The 19,668-nt window shown below is 42.4% G+C and overlaps 2 protein-coding genes and 1 pseudogene across 5 annotated transcripts in view; 1 reads left to right on the forward strand and 2 right to left on the reverse strand.

Annotated features, from left to right (window-relative positions):
* YME1L1 (YME1-like 1 ATPase) overlaps positions 1-12,051 on the reverse strand; it is a 56,504-nt gene extending 44,453 nt beyond the window's left edge. The window contains exons 1-3 of the mRNA XM_005856959.2: positions 11,907-12,051; positions 7,951-8,082; positions 1,633-1,795 (exon numbers count right to left, since the gene is read on the reverse strand). Coding sequence (XP_005857021.1) covers positions 1,633-1,795; positions 7,951-8,082; positions 11,907-11,939 — 328 coding nt within the window. The 5' untranslated portion in view covers positions 11,940-12,051. The remainder of the gene's footprint in view (positions 1-1,632; positions 1,796-7,950; positions 8,083-11,906) is intronic.
* Positions 3,773-6,057, reverse strand: LOC102255524 (annotated as a pseudogene).
* A 1,273-nt stretch (positions 12,052-13,324) lies between the features above and the next one.
* Positions 13,325-19,668, forward strand: part of MASTL (microtubule associated serine/threonine kinase-like) — a 41,128-nt gene continuing 34,784 nt past the window's right edge. The window contains exons 1-2 of one of the 4 annotated variants that reach the window (XM_005856962.2): positions 13,325-13,573; positions 17,326-17,463. In XM_005856962.2, the coding sequence (XP_005857024.1) occupies positions 13,391-13,573; positions 17,326-17,463 (321 nt within the window). In that variant the 5' untranslated portion in view covers positions 13,325-13,390. The remainder of the gene's footprint in view (positions 13,574-17,325; positions 17,464-19,668) is intronic. The other 3 variants (XM_005856963.2, XM_014540605.1, XM_014540609.1) reach the window with 3 other exon arrangements.

Here is a 19,668-nt window from a genome sequence, read left to right on the forward strand (position 1 = left end):
GGTTGGGGGGGGGCCATGGGGGACACATATGTAATACCTTAATCAATTAAAAAAAGTTTTTTTAAAGAAAAAAATAAAGTCTGTGATTCTAAATCAATCAATCAGTAAATAAATAAATAAAAATCTCCAGGTCCATCCATGCTACTGCGAAGGATAAGAGTTCTTTCTTTTTTATAGCCAAGTGGTATTTCATTGTGTAAATGCACCACAGCACTCTTATCCACTCATCTACTGATGGGCATTTGGGCTGTTTCTAGGTCTTAGCTATTGATAACACTGTCATGAACATAGAGGTTGCAGATTCAATTCCCAGTCAGGGCACATACCTAGAATGAGGTTTCGATCTCCAGTCGGGGTGCTTGTACTGATTTTAAAAATCTGTTCTTGCCTGGCTAGTGTAGCTCATTGATTGAGTGAGGACCTATGAACCAGGAGGTCATGGTTCGATTCCAAGTCAGGGCATATGTCCAGGCTCGATCCCCAGTAGGGGGGCATGTAGGAGGCAACCAATCAATGATTCTCTCTCATCATTGATGTTTTTATCTCTCTCTCCCTCTCCCTTACTCTCTCTGGAATCAATAAAAAAATATATATATATATATATTTTTAAATCTGTTATTTTATCAATATAGAATAAGTATTTTGACAAGCTTCTAACATTCCTTATTTAAGCATCATCCAAAAAGAATTCATAAAGCTGACATCTCTTCCAACAAAATACCCAATTATAATTCCAGATTGTTACAAGACTCAAGAAAATATGTAGACATTCTATAAAAAAAAAAGGGACCGTGACAGTTTCTTTAATATATTCTGAGATTAGTAGTATGTTACATGGAATGCAATATATGTAGTATAATTAGATCCTGGAACAGAAAAATGAATCCTAGTGGAAAAACTAGTGATTTGCAAAATTAAACTTTTACTTGGTAAAAATCTAAATTAAGTCTATAATAATAGAAGTCTGTAGTATAGAACTTTGTACTACCTTTACAACTTCTCTGTAAATCTAAAATTATTCCAATATAGCCCTGGCCAGTATGACTCAGTTGACTGGATGTCATCCTGTGTACCAAAAGGTCACTGATTTGATTCCTGATCAGGGCACAAGCCTGGGTTGTGGGCTTGATCCCCGATGGGGGGGCGGCCAGGGCGTGTAGGAGGTAGCCAATCAATGTTTCATTCTCACATCAATGTTTCTCTCTCTCTCTCTCTCTCTCTCTCTAAAATCAATAAAAATATCTTTTAAAAATAATATAAAATAGGCCAGATGGATTGAGCATCAAGGTTCGATTCCTGGTCAGGGCACATGCTCAGGTTTAGAGCTTGATCTCCAGTGCGGGGCATGCAGGAGGCAGTCGATCAATGATTCTCTCTCATCACTGATGTTTCTAACTCACTCTACCTCTCCTTTCCTCTCTGAAATCAATAAAAATATTTTAAAAAATTACAAAATAAAATAATTCCAATATAAAAAGTTGGGAAGGAAAGGAAAAAGAAAGGAAAGAAGGGAGGAAGGAAGAAAGGAATAAAACAAGTAGCAAAGAATCTGGTACACAGTGATTGTGATAATCACTACTATAATTATTAATAGTACTAAAATTAATTAAAACAAAAAATATATTAACTTACCATATTTATTTTCAAAGAAGGACTGTGCAGAGACATGAGATGTATGCCAATGGGAAGAAATGTTTTTGCCTTTACAAATTCCAGGAAGTAGACTGTCTACCAATTGATCAATCTGTCCAATTTTTAATTCAGATAATCCAAGGTCCCTTAAGTTAAGCACAGGCTGTAAAACATTAAGTCAACGAAGTAAACATTAATGCTATCAAGATATTTAATTTATAGAGTACTCAGTTGAAGCAATATGGGTTTTTAAAAATCTAAAAAATATACTGGTTTCCTTTTTCTTTCTAATATATAAATTGGTGAAAATATTTTCATAGTTCTTGTTTTCTTAAGGTCAGTCATGTGAGTTTTGACAGAAGTTGAAAAAAATTATCTTCTCAATGGTATCATCACTAGTCTTTAGGGCTTTAAAGCACTCTCCAATCTCTAATGCCCATAAACAAAAGCCCATCTATATTCTATATATATAAAAGCCTAAGCGACCAATCGACCAAACGACTAGTCGCTATGATGCACACTGACCACCAGGGGACAGATGCTCAACACACAAGATCAGACACCCTCCTGTCTGGATTGGGCCTGTAGGGACTGGGCCGAAACTGGCTATCCGACATCCCCCAAGGGGTCCCGGATTGCAAGAGGGCACAGGCCAGGCTGAGGGGCCTCACCGATGTATGAATCAGTGCACCAGGCCTCTAGTTTGATAAATAAAGTGTATGCTCTGCTACCACAGGATATCTCACTCCTCTGGCCTTATTGCTGAGATCCTTCTTTGAACTGACAGGTTCTGTAGTTACCCATATCTATCTTCTAATGAGGAAAACTAAACAATGTAAAAAATATGTGAAAACTATGCAATATACCTACCTAAAATAATTCTAACGTAACAAATAGATAGGAGTTATTTTTTTGCCCATGTGAGTTGACTGAGAGACACTAAAGACAACAATTACAAGCCCCAGACAGTTAGAACTTCAAGTAAGAGAGCAAAAATAAACAGAACAAGTGTCAACTTTTTATAATATAGCTTTAGATTGATGTCCAGGAGTTTATCACTTATTAGCTTTGTAAGAAGTCATTCATATTCTTAGAATCCATTTCCTTGTTAATAAAATGACTATGAAATATGTCCTGCCTATTTCATGAGATAGTACAGATCAAAAGAGATCATGCTGTGCTCATCTACCTATCTTATCCCACACATAGTAAGATAAAGGCATCATGACGTAATTTTTTTTTCATTTTCACATTTACTCTTTATTATGTGGTATGTAATGCAAGTATGTACTATGCTAAAATAATTATATTTCCAAAGTACATTTTACATGGTACAGCCCATAGCCTCTGCAGAAACATTATGAGTAACCTGTGCCTTTATACTTTACAATCCATTGTTGGTTGCTGTGAAAAGTTTAACAGATGAAGAAAAGATAAAACAAAGCCAAATAGGAATACACTTTTCTAAATATACACATATACAGCTTACAATGGACTGCAATAAAAACAAGTCAAATAGCATTTGATGTAGTATCTATAAAATGCAGACTGTAAAAATAGTCAAAGGAACATGAAATATATTTTAACTTTAAAAATAACTTAGAAAAAAGTCTTAACAATGAAGAATCTGATATGGTGAATCTGAACAATATTATATAGAAAAGAATCTAGAAAAAGGCTTAGGTGTTAAATGTTTATTTCCTCTTTCTCAGAAAATGAGGAGTATAAAATTCCTCAGTGTTACTTGTGCAGCCCTTCATAGGTAGTGCCCATCTTGGCCCAGCCAGATTTCTTATGTCTACAAACAAAGCGTGAGCTGAACATCATCCATGCTTGTGAAAATGGCTTCTGACTCCCTCTTTTTCCTAGGACAAGTTTTTTTGGGGGGGTTTTTGTTTGGTTTGATTTTTAAAACTGTTTCTACAAAGAGGGCATAAGAGATTAAAAAAAAAAACAACACAAAACTTTGTAAGAACATTATTTTAGAAAACCACCACAAATAGAGCCGGTGAAGCTCTTCTCTTTCACCTCTTTCACTGTGGTTCATTGTTTTGTGGTATATGTTTTGCGGTTGTTGGCTTTTTGTTGTGGATTTTTTTGGTTTTGTTTTTTGTTTTGGTGGGGGGTGGGGGGGGGGGGACTTTTACCTCAAAGGAATTGCTGAAAAATTCATTACTTATTTTTATCCCAAACATTCAGCACCTCATCCAGAAATAAGGGCCCAAGATCAAGCTTCACGGAGAGGCAGAAACTGCCAGATCAGAGAGGGACTCCTCTGATTCAGTCTTTTCCTTGCCAAGCTTGCACAAGGGTGGAATGGTCAAACATGTCCTTGGCACGGGTACTGTTCTGAAAGGCTAGAGGAGTAGCTCTCCCTACTCTAACTGTACTGCCACGCGGACCCACTGGAACCACATGAGACATCTCCCTGGTGGACTGTCCCGTTCTCCAACAGACTGCTTTTCTCCTGAGCCTTTTCCTCCATGACAGTCTCACAGTTAAGCCTGGGCAGCTTTGTTGGCCCAAAGGTCTCCTGTTTGGAATTAAATGTCACTAGTGACAATAAGGACAACATGAGTGCTTGTGACCCACCATGGTTAGGAGGGAGATGGCATTTTAGAGCACAGGGGAGGGCATTTCTGATTCTGTTGGCTCAGAAGGACTCATTATGTCCAGGGAACTCACTCTGTTTCCAGGTAAAAAGGTCACAGGTTCCTTGAAGTAAGAAAATGTCTCCAAAGACGTCATGCTGGCCCTCTGCCAATGTGAATAGTGTGGCAAAAGTCTCCAAGGGGATGACTAACATGTCAGGAGACAAAATGTTCTTCAGCCCCGGCCTGTGTAGTTCAGTGGTTAGAGTGTCAGCCTACACACTGGAGGATCACAGGTTCAATTCCCAGTCGAGGGCATATACCTGGGTTGCAGGTTCAATCCCTTCCCCGGTCTATCAGTGAGTGTGGAAAGAAACTAATTGATGTCCCTCTTTCACATCAATGTTTTTCTCTCTCACTCCCCCTCCTTCCCTCTTTTCCACTCTCTCTCTAAAAAAAATTAATCAATGGAGAAAATATTCTTGAGGGTTAATTAAGGGTCTTGGCATTTTGAGAATGTCTCTTTTGCAAAAGGGAAAAAGAGACACTTTCTTCACAGAGGTTTTATGTTTTCAACAATCCTTCAACAATCTATACTAATAAAAGGGTAATATGCTAATTAGACTAGACATCTTCCGGACATCTTTCTGAACAAAGCCACAGTGGCAGAGGCCGAGGCAGAGGTGGTGGGGGAGAGCAGTTAGTGGGATCAGGCCGGCAAGGGAGAGCAGTTAGGGGGATCAGGCCGGCAAGGGAGAGCAGTTAGGGGGATCAGGCCGGCAAGGGAGAGCAGTTAGGGGGATCAGGCCAGCAGGGGAGAGCAGTTAGGGGTGATCAGGCAGGCAGGGGTCCCGGATTGGAGAGGGTGCAGGCTGGGCTGAGAGACACGCCCCTACCCCCATGCACGAATTTCGTGCACCGGGCCTTTAGTACAATATAAAGCACATTATCATAATGGAAACAAAAGACTACAGTATTCAAGAGCTTTTTTTTTTTAATATATTTTTATTGATTTCAGAGAGGAAGAGAGAGGGAAAGAGAGAGAGAAACATCAATGATGAGAGAGAATCATTGATTGGCTGCCTCCTGCACGCCCCCTACTGGGGACTGAGCCCAAAATCCAGGCATGTGCCCTTGACGGGAATTGAACCCAGGACCCTTTAGTCCACAGGCCGACACTCTATCCACTGAGCCAAACTAGCTAGGGCAAGAGCTACTTTTCAAAAGTTATCTTGTAAAATGGGAAGCCCAAAAGTCTGTTTATAATGCATAGACTTCAAAAGGAAAACAAAGACTCTTAATGAAGACAGAAAATTATTCCCCTTACTCAGAGTGTCATCAAGTCTTAGGAACATAAGAGAAACAGAGTACATATAAACATGGCAATTTTCATGCAACATGTTAACTGCTACTAAAGAGATGACTTCTAAAAATGGTGAGAGAGCCCTAACTGGTTTGGCTCAGTGGATAGAGCGTCGGCCTGCAGACTGAAGGGTCCCAGGTTCGATTCCGGTCAGGGGCATGTACCTTGGTTATGGGCACATCCCCAGTAGGGGGTGTGCAGGAGGCAGCTGATTGATGTTTCTCTCTCATCGATGTCTCTAACTATCCCTCTATCTTCCTCTCTGTAAAAAAATCAATAAAATATATTTTTTAAAAAAGAATTGGTCTGTGAAGCAATAACAAGCACTCATTAAAGACAAAACAATAGAACTAATGAAGGTATCATCAAAGGTTAAGAATACCAATTCTACATTTGAGACCATTAGTCTTAACTTCAACATTGGCTTTTAGAATTTAGTTACCTTTCAAGCCCCCAAAAATGTACCTTCATTACTGACCTAGCAATTTCACTTAATGAGTCAAAGATTTAGCAACCTGGATAGTAAAATGGTGTTGTTTATAGCAACAAAAATTTAGAAACAATATCCAACAACAGGACATCATACGATGAAGACTTTGAAGACATTAAAAAATTGGTAAATGTATGACATAACAAGTTCATAGGACTATTAAATGAAGAAAGCAGAATCCAAATCAGCACTGCAATGTTATTCAATTATCTATATTTATAAAAGGCTAAGCGACCGGCCAACTTGGCCGGTAAGTATGAAGTGCAATGACCATCAGAGGGCAGATGTTCAATGCAGGAGATGCCCAGCTATAGCAACTCTCACATTCCAGGACGCCCTTCGGAGCCAGCCAGGAAGGGACTGCGGGAGGTTGGTTCCAGGGCGTGTCCAGCCCATCTCGCCAGTTCTGCCCTGTCGGCCACCTTCTAATCAATTTCCTTTCAATGTGCAACGAATTTGTGCACTGAGCCACTAGTAAAATATAAAAGTGCTAGAGACCTGATGCACAGATTCGTGCACCAGTGAGGTCCCTCGGCCTGGCCTGCACCCTCTTGTAATCTGGGACCCCTTGGGGGATGTCAGATAGCTGGTTTCGACCCAATCCAGACAGGAGGGAGCCCATCCCTGCAGGCCTGATCCAGACAGGAGGGAGCCCGATCCTGTGCATTGAGCGTCTGTCCCCTGGTGGTCAGTGGGCATCATAGCAACCAGTCGACCGGTCATTTGATTCCTTAGGCTTTTATATATATATATAGATAACAGGGGAAAAAAGAGCCCTAACCAGTTTGGCTAAGTGGATAGAGCGTCGGCGTATGGACTCAAGGGTCCCAGGTTCGATTCCGGTCAAGGGCACCAAAAAAAACAGGAAAAAAAGAGGCATGAAATATAAACACAAAATATTGGCATTATATCTGAGGAATAATAGGTTCATAGGTGAATTTCATTTCTCCCATATACATATTTTCCAAAATTTCTAAAATGAATATAATTTTACTCCATGTAGCATATTTAAAACACATAGTATTTTTCCTTAGGAAAGCTCTCTTTGCCTGTAATTTAGAAGAAGGGTGTCAGGATGTAGAAAAACAATGGAATGCCTACAGAAAGAGGCAATAGGAATTGGGCAAACAGTATAAAAGGAAAGCAGAAAGATGATGCAAACAAAGTTTCAACTAATTAAAATTTTATCTTAAGACTGACCTAACAACTTCCTTCAACTCTTCCTCGACTGTCCTTTGCCGTAGGCCCTTATATCAGAACTAAGTACGTAATCTATTTATTGGTTAAAGAGGCTTTTAAAACTTACCTAAAGATTATAATGTTTTCTATTTAAAAAATGTATTCTGAACTATAATAAGCACCTCTCTTATTAATGAGCTTTATAAACCCAAGGGTTCCCAGGGTAGGAATTTCCTATATCCTAGGCAACATTGATTTTATAATTCTCTAAAATACTGGAAGTACAGTTTCATAGCTTATACATTTCACTTGCAGGTACCTACATTTTAGTTGTTCAATTACACTATTCTATCCTCCGTGAGACTTGGCAGGTAAATATGGTCAGTTAACTATGGGTTCACTGCTACTACTGGAACAACACAAAATAAAATCTGCATAGTATCACACAAGTAGTAACCTAGAAGTGAATACCAAGTTTACTTCCATATAAAATTTTTATAAAAATGAAATAAAGTAACTTTTCTAACTGTACAATAAAGCTAGGATTAGACATCTTTAATCACAAAGGAGATTAAAGATTAAGCTGATGACAAAAATCACCTTACAAATGTCTAAACATAAAAAAATGCTTCAAACATGTTTACAATGTACTAAATCAAAATGCTTTCTCACACAACCAGGGTAAAAACCATTACCTCATTGCTGGGAGCCTCATGTTCAGGAATCACATCTCGATGCTGGTTTTGAGAAACTGATGCACTGACAGAAGATGATGTGCTTTTTGGAGAATGGAAGGCATTGATGAGATGACTCAAAGGAACTGTAACCTAGAAAATGATTTAAGTTGATATTTAGCATGTACCACCACAAAATATATCCAAAATTTGATACTTCTCAACTTCTCCCCTACACCATCCTGTTCTAAGTCACCATCACGTATATGTAGATTTTTATAATAACCTCCTAACTGCTCTCCCTGTCTGTGCTCTAGCAAAACTAAAGTCAGATCCATCACACCTGCTCAAAACCCTCCAATGGCTTCTCTTCTCACTAAGATAAAAGCCAAAGTCATAAATACTATGATACACACAGCTCTCCTTGGGTCTTTACTACCTCTCTGAATTTATTCACTATGTTCCCCCCACCCCCCTTCATTCTCTCTGCTCCAGCCCCACTGGGCTCCTTGCTGTTCCCGAAACACACCTGGCAGGTTCTCACTTCAAGGTCTGCACATTATTTATTCCCTCTTGTCAGTTAGTAACATAGCTTGCCCTTATACACTCTTGAGTTCTTAACTCAAAAGTTCATCAACGGATCCTGAGTGTACCACTCTCCTGCACTGTGAATCTCTGCATTGAATTTCACTGTAAAGTTTTCAGAGCTCAAACTCCAGGCCAAACCAGAAGCTAGGAGGCTATGCTTGCGAGTTCCCACTTTCTAATCACTAGGTCTTACTGATGACCAGCCCAGCCCTGATGCTATCTAGCACATAAGCTATTTATTGGTTAAAGAGGCTTCAGAAAATCTGAAGTCACTTTACTAACAGAAATCACCTTATTCACTTTATTAGCATATATCACCTTATTAGCATAAATCCAGGAGTGATCCAACAGGACTTCTTATAAAAAATTACACTCCTATAGCTCACAAAATTCCAAAGATTTTTTTGCCCTGGCTAGGTAGCTCAGTTGGTTAGCCATCATCCAGATACACCAAGATTGTGGATTCAATCCAAGGTCATACAGGGCACATAAAAGAATCAACAAGTGAATGCATAAATAAGTGGTATAACAAAATCGATGTTTCTCTCTCTAAAATCAATAAGTAAAAATTCAAGAAGAAAAAAAAGAAAGGAATTCCAAGGGATTTAGAAACTCTGCTAAATATGGGGAACACAAACGAAATCCTTATTCTTTATTATACCACACTAAAATATAAATTCCATGTGGCAAGGGATTTTTTTCCTTATATTACCTTATTTTTCTCTATTTTATTTATATAATATAAAATGTTTCATAAATTACATTTTGTTTTTCTTTATTTTATTCATAACTTACATATTTTATTTTTATGTTATTCAATACCACAGCTCAGTGCAGCAACAATGCAAAGTAGATGATAGATAAATATTTGTTGAGTAAATGAATTAAATAGGTTCTTCCTATGCCAGGTTTTGTACTATGTGCTTTACTTATATTATCATTTAATCTTCATTTAACATCCATAAATTTGTTACTATTACACTTCCTATTTAATTAAAACAGCAAGAATTTAGATAGGTTCAGTGGCATGTTCAAAGTCACACAGCTAGTAAGTACTGGAGCAAGAATTCTAACACAGACCATCTGAATCCAGGTTCCAAGTAAAGACTTTTCATTTCAGTTATTGATACAAAAATAAATTTATGTTAATTGAAACAGGCTGTAAAACTAGCTATAAATCTGTTCTTAACTATGCGAAAATATATTTGTGTAGAGATAAAAAAATATAGAAGAATTTATTTTAAAAAGTGATCTCTTTGAATAGATTACAGGTCATCTTGATTTCATTATTTATATCTTTCTTTTCAGCATTTTTGGCAATGAGCTGTATTATTTTTAGAGCCAGAGTGAAACAGTAAGTTCTTTTAAAACTAGGGGAATAGCCCTGGCTGATGTGACTCCCATGGTTAGAGTGCCAGCCCGAGCACCAAAGGGTTGTGGGTGGGCCTGAAAGTTGGGTGGGGCTGGGTAAATAGTGTTATCCAGACTGATGGAGACTCAAATATGGTACCTATCTGCCAGCTGGGGGATGGAGGGGGGAGGGCGGGCAAGTGAGGGCTCAACCAAAGAACAATATGCCTGAGTGATCTACAAAAAATGTAAATCTGATCATGTTACTCCCTGCTTAAAAGCATTCAATGGTTTTCAACACAAATGAAATCTAAAGTCCCTTATTATAACTCCCTATATGGTCTGTTTCAAGGCTTCTCCCCAACCTCATTTCTGTCATTGTGCCTCTTAATCACCACACTCTAGCCACACTGTTCTTATTTTTGTTTCTTCAGTCTGCTAAGCTCTTTCCCATATTGGGACCTCCAGATGTCCTTCCATCCTTTTGAGATACCATTCATTTTTTTTTAAATATATATATAGATATATGTTTTTATTGATTTTAGAGTGAGAGGAAGGGAGAGGGCTAGAGAGAGTGAAACACCTATCTGCTGCCTCCTGTACTCCCCCTACTGGAGATCAAGCGGGAAACCCAGGCATATGTCCTGACCAGGAATCAAACCTGAGACCACCCCTGGGTGCATGCTCAACCAACTGAACGAACCAGCCAGGGCTCCATTCATTCTTCACTTGACTGACTTCTACTCATCTTTTACTTCACATCAGCATCAAGATTCCACATTTGCTTTCTTTACCTGGCACATTACTGACACCCAGTAAATAATCACTTCTATTTTCTATTATCCAGCAAAACAAACAACAAAAAACCCAAGGGTGTTTGAGTTACACAATTATGTTTTTCTGTCTTTTTAAATATTTTTTATTGATTTTTGAGAGAGAAGAAGGGAGAGGGAGAGGAGGAGGGAGGAGGGAGGAGGGAGGAGGGAGAGAGAGATAGAGATAGAGAAAGAAAAACATCATGTGAGATAGAAACGTGATTGTAGTGGTACACACTCCAAGCGGGATCGACCAGCAACTCGGGTATGTGCCCTGACCAGGAACCAAACCATAACCTTTCAGTTCACTGGATGACACAACACAGGGCATAATTACGTTTAAACCAAGAAACTAAAGAGCATTCAAAAAAAATACTTAAACATCTGAATGTTTTCAAAACCCATTTGCAAAACTTTAAGAACTCTGAAGGAAAAAAACTTTCAATATGACACAGAGAAAAGACCATGTGAAAAACATGTGAAGAAACATGGCCAACAACAAGCCAAGGGGAAAATGTTACCATCAAAAGAGATTTTTAAATGAACCCAGAACAAAACTTTGTGACAAGTGTTTAGTGCTTACGAGGAGATAATTGAAAACTCTTGGAATCATTTTTCTCTGCCCCATCTTTTGCTTTAAGAAAAGATGGGTAAGAAGCTGAATCAAAACGTTAACTGCAGGCAGTCAATAACTTGAAAATATCTGACATTTCTGGTCCAATAAAAAAGAAAGAAAGAGCTTTCGTGGCAGATTATCCAAATTATTACAGCACGTTTCGGGGCAATTCCATTTAAAGGGAAAGAGAATAGGGGATCGGAGGCAGGAAAATGGGAAGCAACTATTTACTTGCTTCCTTCACATCGATGGCAAGGAGGTCTCCTGTCCTCCCCCTATGGCGTCGATGGCAAGGAGGTCCCCCCACCCAACCTCTACCCCCGAATGTCCGGCACTAAACAATGCCTGATGGATTCCCCAACAAAAACTCCACGCAGTCAACTCGACAAGCCAAGATCCCCATCACGCTTATGTCACGGCCCTGCTTCACCGTCAGCCCTTTACTCTGAGCGATGCCCCTCATCCATTCTCGCCCCCAGAACTCATGTTGGTCTAATCGCTTCCCTCCAACGATCCCTTAGGTAGGAGAAACTGCGTCTAAGAAAAGCAAATGGCAAACAGACGCGGGCGGAGGGGGGCTGGGGGATGGGCTGGATGCCGGGACTCACCTGGGGCTGCACCGTGCTCGACAGGGAAAACATCGCCTTCGGGCCCTCAGCGACCTCAGCAGCCGGCTGAAACCGCCCGTCCGTCCACGCAAGGAAGGGGCGCAGCCCTTTTTCACCCTCCCCTTACCCGCACTCTCCCAAAGAACGGAAAATGGCCTCCCCTCCCTACAGCTGCGGCACCGATCACCTGCCCCGGAAGCAAAGCTCTAACGCAACAGTACTTCCGGGGCAGGGGAGCACCGCCCCCGCCAGGCCTGTGGCAGCCCTCCGCCTCCCAGTGGCGTCTCTGCCGGTGCTGCTGGCCCCCGAAAGCAGTTGATGATCATGTGGAATAGTACATTGGCTAACCCCGAAAGCTTCTTTGGCTGTATTTTCCTGTTTCTGAGGGACCGGCATGCACCCCGTTAAACCTTTCTGCAGCTTTCTTATGCAATGCATTGTGTCCCGACTGGAACAGAATGAGCTGTAAGGTCTTTTGTTACAAGTTTTTTTGTTGTTGTTTTTTGTTTTTCTTTCCAAGAGGTAACAGATGCTGTGCAATCCATGATCAATGAGTGACCCCCTGTGCCAGGCCTCCTCGGGGCACAGGTAGGCTCTGAGGGCAGGTGGTGTGGTCAAGCTCCATCTGAGAAGCCCCGGCCCAGATGAGGGGACCACCTGATGCAGACCCCGCCCCCCTCTCTGACCACAGGGAAATCCAAGCCCAAGTGCAGGGATGCCAGTCGCCCCAGAACCTGCCGTCTGAAGATGCCCAGGTCCCCAAGGGCTCAGGGCCCGATTCCTGGAACTGGCCACGCCCACGGGTGAAGCCGTGGAGGGCGTCTCTGTTACAAGTTTTTTTTTATGTCTTCACAATAAGTAGAAAATTCTGACTCTTGATCCTAATCTGTTTCAATCAGGCACGTTACATCCGGTTAAAATGTCAGATTACACCACCCGATTCCTGCTCTTCCAGTTTCTCGACGTCTACGATTTCACTAGCCACCATTTTCCAGAACAAACCCAACCGGTTTACATTTCAGGGGGGAGCAGGAGGAACCGGGGAAGGTTGCGAAGGAGTTTTTTTTAAAATGCAGGAAGTCGGGATCCCAACAGCCTCCTCTGAAGGTCGAGAGTTAACTCTTCAAACCCCGCGATTCCGCTTCAGGGACCCGCTGTCCCTTTTCGTGTTTGCAGCACCGCCTCCCCACCCCCTCTCATTACAAATAAAGTGGGCCGTGGCCACTGCCCCGGAGTCGCGTGTGGTTGGTTGGAGAAATTCCCAGCGTCCCCGCCCTCACGCCCATTGGATCCTGCGGCGTCTACAAAGGGGAAATGACTGAGATGGGGCTGCGCAGGGCTGGACCTGGCGAGCGCTGCGGCGTGGTGACGTCACGGATGCGGGCGGCGTGGGCGGGGCCTTACTTTGAACCCAGTTGGCGGGAGCGGCGGCTGGGACCGGGGCTCTGGCGGCGGCTGCAGGCTTCAGTCTGGGCTGGCCCGCAATGGAGCCCACCGCCGGGAGCGAGAAGAGCGGAGGAGGTGCAGCCACAGGGAAATGCGTGAATAGTATCTCGGTGCCAAGACCTCCCTCCATCGAGGAGTTCACCATAGTGAAGCCCATTAGCCGGGGCGCCTTTGGGAAGGTGTATCTGGGACAGAAAGGCGGCAAGTTGTATGCAGTCAAGGTAAGAAGCCCTTATTTCTGCCCCCTGGATGAGGCAGGCCCCGGGGGCGCTGCAGCAACTAGATTGGGTGGCCCGGTTTGCTGGCGCCTGCACGGACCGCGGCGGCTGACTTCTCACCAGGGTGACATCAGCCCAGGGCAAGTTGGTTGTCTCAACTCTGCCCCACCCTTCCCTTCTCGCCGCGATTGCTTGGGAGACACCAGAACTTCTGAATCCTTTATACCAGCGGTTCTCAACCTGTGGGTCGCGACCCCATTTGGGGGTCGAACGACCCTTTCACAGGGGTCGCCTAAGACCATCGGAAAACACATATATAATTACATATTGTTTTTGTGATTAATCACTATGCTTTAATTATGTTCAATTTGTAACAATGAAAATACATCCTGCATATCAGATATTTACATTACGATTCATAACAGTAGCAAAATTATAGTTATGAAGTAGCAATGAAAATAATTTTATGGTTGGGGGTCACCACAACATGAGGAACTGTATTAAAGGGTCGCGGCATTAAGAAGGTTGAGAACCACTGCTTTCTACTGATTTGGCCTTTACAAGGATTAAGTTTGAAACTTTAAATGTGAAAGTTATTTTCCAAATTATGTTTTGATTCTATCCGTTTGATATAGATTAATGTTTGACCTGCTATATAGCGAGAAGATATCATTAAACAACCTCATTTTTTAACATTAAACCTTCCATTTTAAGTCTAGAATGTATTTTTATTTAAAGACTAAACTGAAATATGTCCTAAATCAGCCTTTTATCCTTGCAGCGGTATATAGCCTTCCAAAAGCATTCAAGAGCTTTCAATGTGTTTGAAGTTGTTCCGGTCATTCTTGCTTGTCCAGTCTCATAGTTTCAGATGACTCACATTTCAGCAGTCAGTGTCCATGATAAAGGGAAGGGGAGAGCCGTCTGACCAGCAGGAAAAGTTTCAACTTTCTGTTGGACATTGCTATATAAATGTCTATCAGGCATCTCCCTGTTGTACTTGCCTAACCTTGACCACTCCTCTCCACTAACTGCCTGAACTCTGAACCTCCTGTATTCCCTCTCCATTTAATACCAACCACCACCATTATCCCTGTCATAACCTTGTGCCATTTAACTTTCCTATATTTCAACTGTGTATCCTGTCTTCTCAAGAAGTCTTGTCAATTTTTGTCTAACATTCTTATTACCCCTTCCATTCCAATTCCCAAGTCTGCCCTTCATTCTGTCTTCCTCCTTTAATTCATTCTCTTTCTTTATTCCTTCCTTCTTAAAGTAGAATTTGGCTTTTAAGTAAATTAAAGATTGGGTAACCATCACCGCAATGCAATTTTAGAACATTTCTATCACCCCAAAAAGCTCTCTCCGGCCCATCTGCAGTGCCTCCACCTTTTACCCTCCTCCCAGGTAACCAACAATCTACTTTCTATCTTATAGGTTTGTCTTTTCTAGACATTGCATATAAGTAGGATCATACAATATACGGTCTTTGGTTTCTGTTCACTTGACATGATATTTTTTGAGTTTCAACAGGCCTTCATTTCCATACCTAGTCTACTAGAATAGCCCGCTAACTGGAATAACTTTTTTTTTCATCTGTTCCTTAGGCCGTGGCATACAAGCTAAAATCCGCACCCCTTAGAAAAGCATTCATTTTAAAAAAGAAAGAAAGAAAAGAAAAAACATTTCTGCTTCATTCTGGCTCTAAACTTCCACCTGTATCTTCCTCATATCCTGTGTTCTAGCCACTGCAGACAATTGACTAGTCCCTGAATTTTGCATTTTGTCTTCCTTCTGAGCTTATCTTTATTCTGGTCCCTCCGTAAGTGCTCTTCTTCTACCCTTCTCTGCTCTTCGCCACCTACGTTATTTATGTATTAAGGTTTATCTTAGCCTCCCCTTCAAACCTTCCCTGACCTTTCAGATCCATCCCATTAAAATGAACTCTTCCTTGCTTCCTATGTTCCCAAGATGCTTTGCTTTTCCTTCTACTGTACTTTCTAAACAATCATTATCCGTTGTTGAAATGAAAACCAATGAAGCCAATTCATTTTTCAGTATTTATTGAGCATCTCTTCATTTGTAAGATCTGGGCTACAATGGTGATCAAAACAAACCTGCATTCATGGAATTTCCAATCTAATGGAATGATAGATAGGTTACAAACTGGCTTTGTCAGTTTCCCATAGTTTTCTTATAGTAAGGATCTAAGGTTGGAATTGACAGTGTACTCATGATTTTATTAAATACCTCATCTTCTTTTCCTTGAGATAGTCCTGAAACTTGATCTCAATGTTACTATTTAGTTAGCGCTCTGCATTTAACGTAGATTATAGTTTTGTCTCTCTACTAGTTACCTTGATACTTGAAAAAAGTAGTGTTTGTTGTTGTTTTTTGGTAAGGCAGCATTTGAGACTAAGTTTCATTAGTTGTAACCATTATTAAGATTTTATTTTCTAGGCAAACTTCCTACATTCTTTCTCTTTGTGATTCTATTTCCATCCATCAAAGAATCAGAAAGTAAAAAATATATACACATACTTTTGAATAATTATAAAGGCAGTGTTTATTAAGATACATTTTATTTTCAAAATCGAGCTCTTAGCTGTTAAAGTGTGTATACATTTTTGTGGGGGAGGGGGGGACACCCTGTAATAAGGTAAGTTACTATTTCTCTGTGCCTAAGTTCCTGGTTATCTGGGAGCTATTAGGAACATTACTACCTTGTGATTTTGTTATAAGAAGAGCAGACCTACCTTGAGCTAGTGCACAGACCCTGTCGGAGCCCAGCGCAGCGGGTCAGGGTGATTACTTCTTCGCCAACATGCTGGGCATGTCGCTCTTCCTGCTTGTCGTTCTCGTTCTCTATCACTACGTGGCCGTGGCCGTCAACAATTCCAAGAAGCAGAATGAAAGTGGCGCCTTCTCTGCCCCAGGGTTCCAGGACATGGTCTGAGGCAAGATGGACAGTGTGAGGGGCCTTCACACTTCACTTCATCCCTTCTACCCATCACAGCATATAAAGCAACTACACCTGGATTTTTCCAAACAACTTTTATTTCCTCAAAGTCTTCCTTAACCCTATGGAACAAGAAGCTGCCACTGAGTAGAGGCTGCTTTCTTTTCTCCTCCCTTCCCCAGATATAAAAATATAGATATTTTTTGCGATCAAAAAAAAGAAAAGAGCAGAACATGCCCTCGCCAGTGTGACTCCGTGGTTAGAGCGTCAGCCACACACCAAAGGTTCAATTCCTGGTCAAGGGCACATACCTGGGTTGCAGGTTCTGTCCCCGGTCCAGTTGGGCACATGCAATGATGCAGGAGGCAACCAATGGATGTAAGACACATTGATGTTTTCTCCCCTCTCTCCCTCCCTTCTACTGTCTCTAAAAATTTATGGGGAAAAAAATATCCTCCAGTTAGGATTAAAAGAAAAAAGAAGAGCTGAACAGAAACTCTTTTCCCTCCTAAAATGCAGGGCAGTCAAAGACCATTTGTTTACTCTTTTTCCTTCTTAAAAGGGATGTGATACTTTTGACACTAGATATCAAGATAAGCAATTCTCTGTTGGAAAAGTTCTGCTTTTGTTTTTTCCCCCCATATTAGCTGTTTTTCTGGCATTTTCCTGGTGGCAATCCAAGGTCCAAATGACATCTATGCGTTTTCTCTCTCTGGTTGTTTCATGGTGGTAATTTCAACCCTGAGAACAATTTGTAATTAAAAATGAATGTCTATTGTCATGTTATCTACTATAGGTTGTCAAAAAAGCAGACATGATCAACAAAAATATGACTGATCAGGTACAAGCTGAGAGGGATGCACTGGCCCTAAGCAAAAGTCCTTTCATTGTCCACTTGTACTATTCACTGCAGTCAGCAAACAATGTCTACTTGGTGAGTAAACAGTTTTACTTTTTTGTCTTCAATCAGCAATCACAGTGACTTAAGGCTAAGGTCTCTGGGCTCAGAGTACCTCGGTTTAAATTCCAGCTCTTGCACTTACAGTGAAACATCAGTTCTCTAACTTCTCCCATCTCCAACTATTGGGTTCTCTACCAAGTTATTTACTGAAAAAAATGTCTCTCATTGTGGAACAACCCTTTCATGCTGACTTGAAATAATAATACTCTGTGAGGGTATGATGTAGAGCTAGGTGCATATGTTTGCCTTTTATATCAGAGACTAGAGGCCCGGTGCACAAAAATTTGTGCACTCCGGGGGCGGGGGGAGGGGTGTCCCCCAGCCCGGCCTGTGCCCTCTCGCAGTCTGGGACCCCTCGGGAGATAACGATCTGCTGGCTTAGGCCTGCTCCCGGGTGGCAGAGGGCAGGCCCAATCCCTACCCTCTATCACCCACAGAGCAGGGCCGATCAGGGGGTTGGGGCAGGGCCGATGGAGAGGTTATGGCTCTACCCTGTCACACACAGAGCAAGGCCCGTGGAGGGGGGTTGGGGCGCCACCCTCTATCACCCACAGAGCAGGGCCGATCAGGGGGTTGGGGCAGGGCCGATGGAGAGGTTATGGCTCTACCCTGTCACACACAGAGCAAGGCCCGTGGAGGGGGGTTGGGGCGCCACCCTCTATCACCCACAGAGCAGGGCCGATCAGGGGGTTGGGGCAGGGCCGATGGAGAGGTTATGGCTCTACCCTGTCACACACAGAGCAAGGCCCGTGGAGGGGGGTTGGGGCGCCACCCTCTATCACCCACAGAGCAGGGCCGATCAGGGGGTTGGGGCAGGGCCGATGGAGAGGTTATGGCTCTACCCTGTCACACACAGAGCAAGGCCCGTGGAGGGGGGTTGGGGCGCCACCCTCTATCACCCACAGAGCAGGGCCGATCAGGGGGTTGGTGTGCTGCACCCTGTCAAACGCAGAGGCGCAGGGCAATCAGGGGATTGGGGAGCTCCCCCCTATCAGGCACAGAGGAGGGCTGATCAGGGGGTTGGGGTGCCTTCCCCTGTCACGAACAGAGTAGGGCGGATAGGGAGGTTGTGGCCCCGCCCCCTGTCACTCACAGAGCCACAGGGCGATCAGGGGGTTTGGGCGCTGCCCCCTGTCATGCTGATCCCGGTGCTGGGAGCCTTGCTGCTCCGCTGATCCCGGTGCTGGGAGGCATATTACCCTTTTACTATATAGGATAGAGGCCTGGTGCATGGGTAGGGGCTGGCTGGTTTGCCCTGAAGGGTGTCCTGGATCAGGGTGGGGGTCCCCACTGGGGTGCCTGGCCAGTCTGGGTGAGGGGCTGAGGGCTGTTTTCCGGCTGGCGAGTGACTAAAGCTTCCAACCGCTCCTTGTTTTCTTCTCTTTTTTTTTTTTTTTTCTGGGCCAGCTTTAGCTCTGAGGCCTTGCTGCTGAAAACATAGATACAATGTTGCGGTCCGAGCCCGGCTGAATGGAAGCCCTTTTCTGGGGTTTTGTTTAGCTTCTTATTTGCAACATAGTATATAGTTGCTTAGAGTTGCAACTGAGAGGCTGGCAAGTTAGGCGGGGAACGTTGGAGTCTGCAGCAAGCAAGCCTCGTGCTCGCTTCAGTGCCTGGCTGCCGGCCGCCATCTTGGCTGACAGTTAATTTGCATATACTCACTGATTAGCCAATGAAAAGGGTAGCGGTCGTACGCCAATTACCATGTTTCTCTTTTATTAGTGTAGATATCTACTGAAAAGCGGGAATCCATAAAAGTACTAGAAGAAAATTGATATCAGTATTTTTATAATCATAGAATGGCACAAGATTTACTAAGTACAACATAAAACTTGCTTAAATTTTAAAAACATGTGACACAAAATACCATATACATGGTCAAAGGACATGTTTGGATAAAATAGTTATTGTCCAGAAGAAAAAAGGGCTAATTTTACTACTATGTAAAGAGATTTGCCAAGCTGGTATAGCTCAGTGGTTGAGCATCAACCTATGAACCAGGAGGTCATGGTTCAATTCCCAGTCAGAGCATATGCCCAGGTTGCAGGCTTTATTCCCAGTGGGGGCATGCAGGAGTCAGCCGATCAATGATTCTCTCTCATCATTGATGTTTCTATCTCTCTCTCCCTCTCCCTTCCACTCTGAAATCAATAAAAAATATTTTTTTAATAAAGAGAT

Source organism: Myotis brandtii, unplaced genomic scaffold, assembly GCF_000412655.1.
Source record: "Myotis brandtii unplaced genomic scaffold, ASM41265v1 scaffold1058, whole genome shotgun sequence".
NCBI lineage: Eukaryota > Metazoa > Chordata > Mammalia > Chiroptera > Vespertilionidae > Myotis > Myotis brandtii.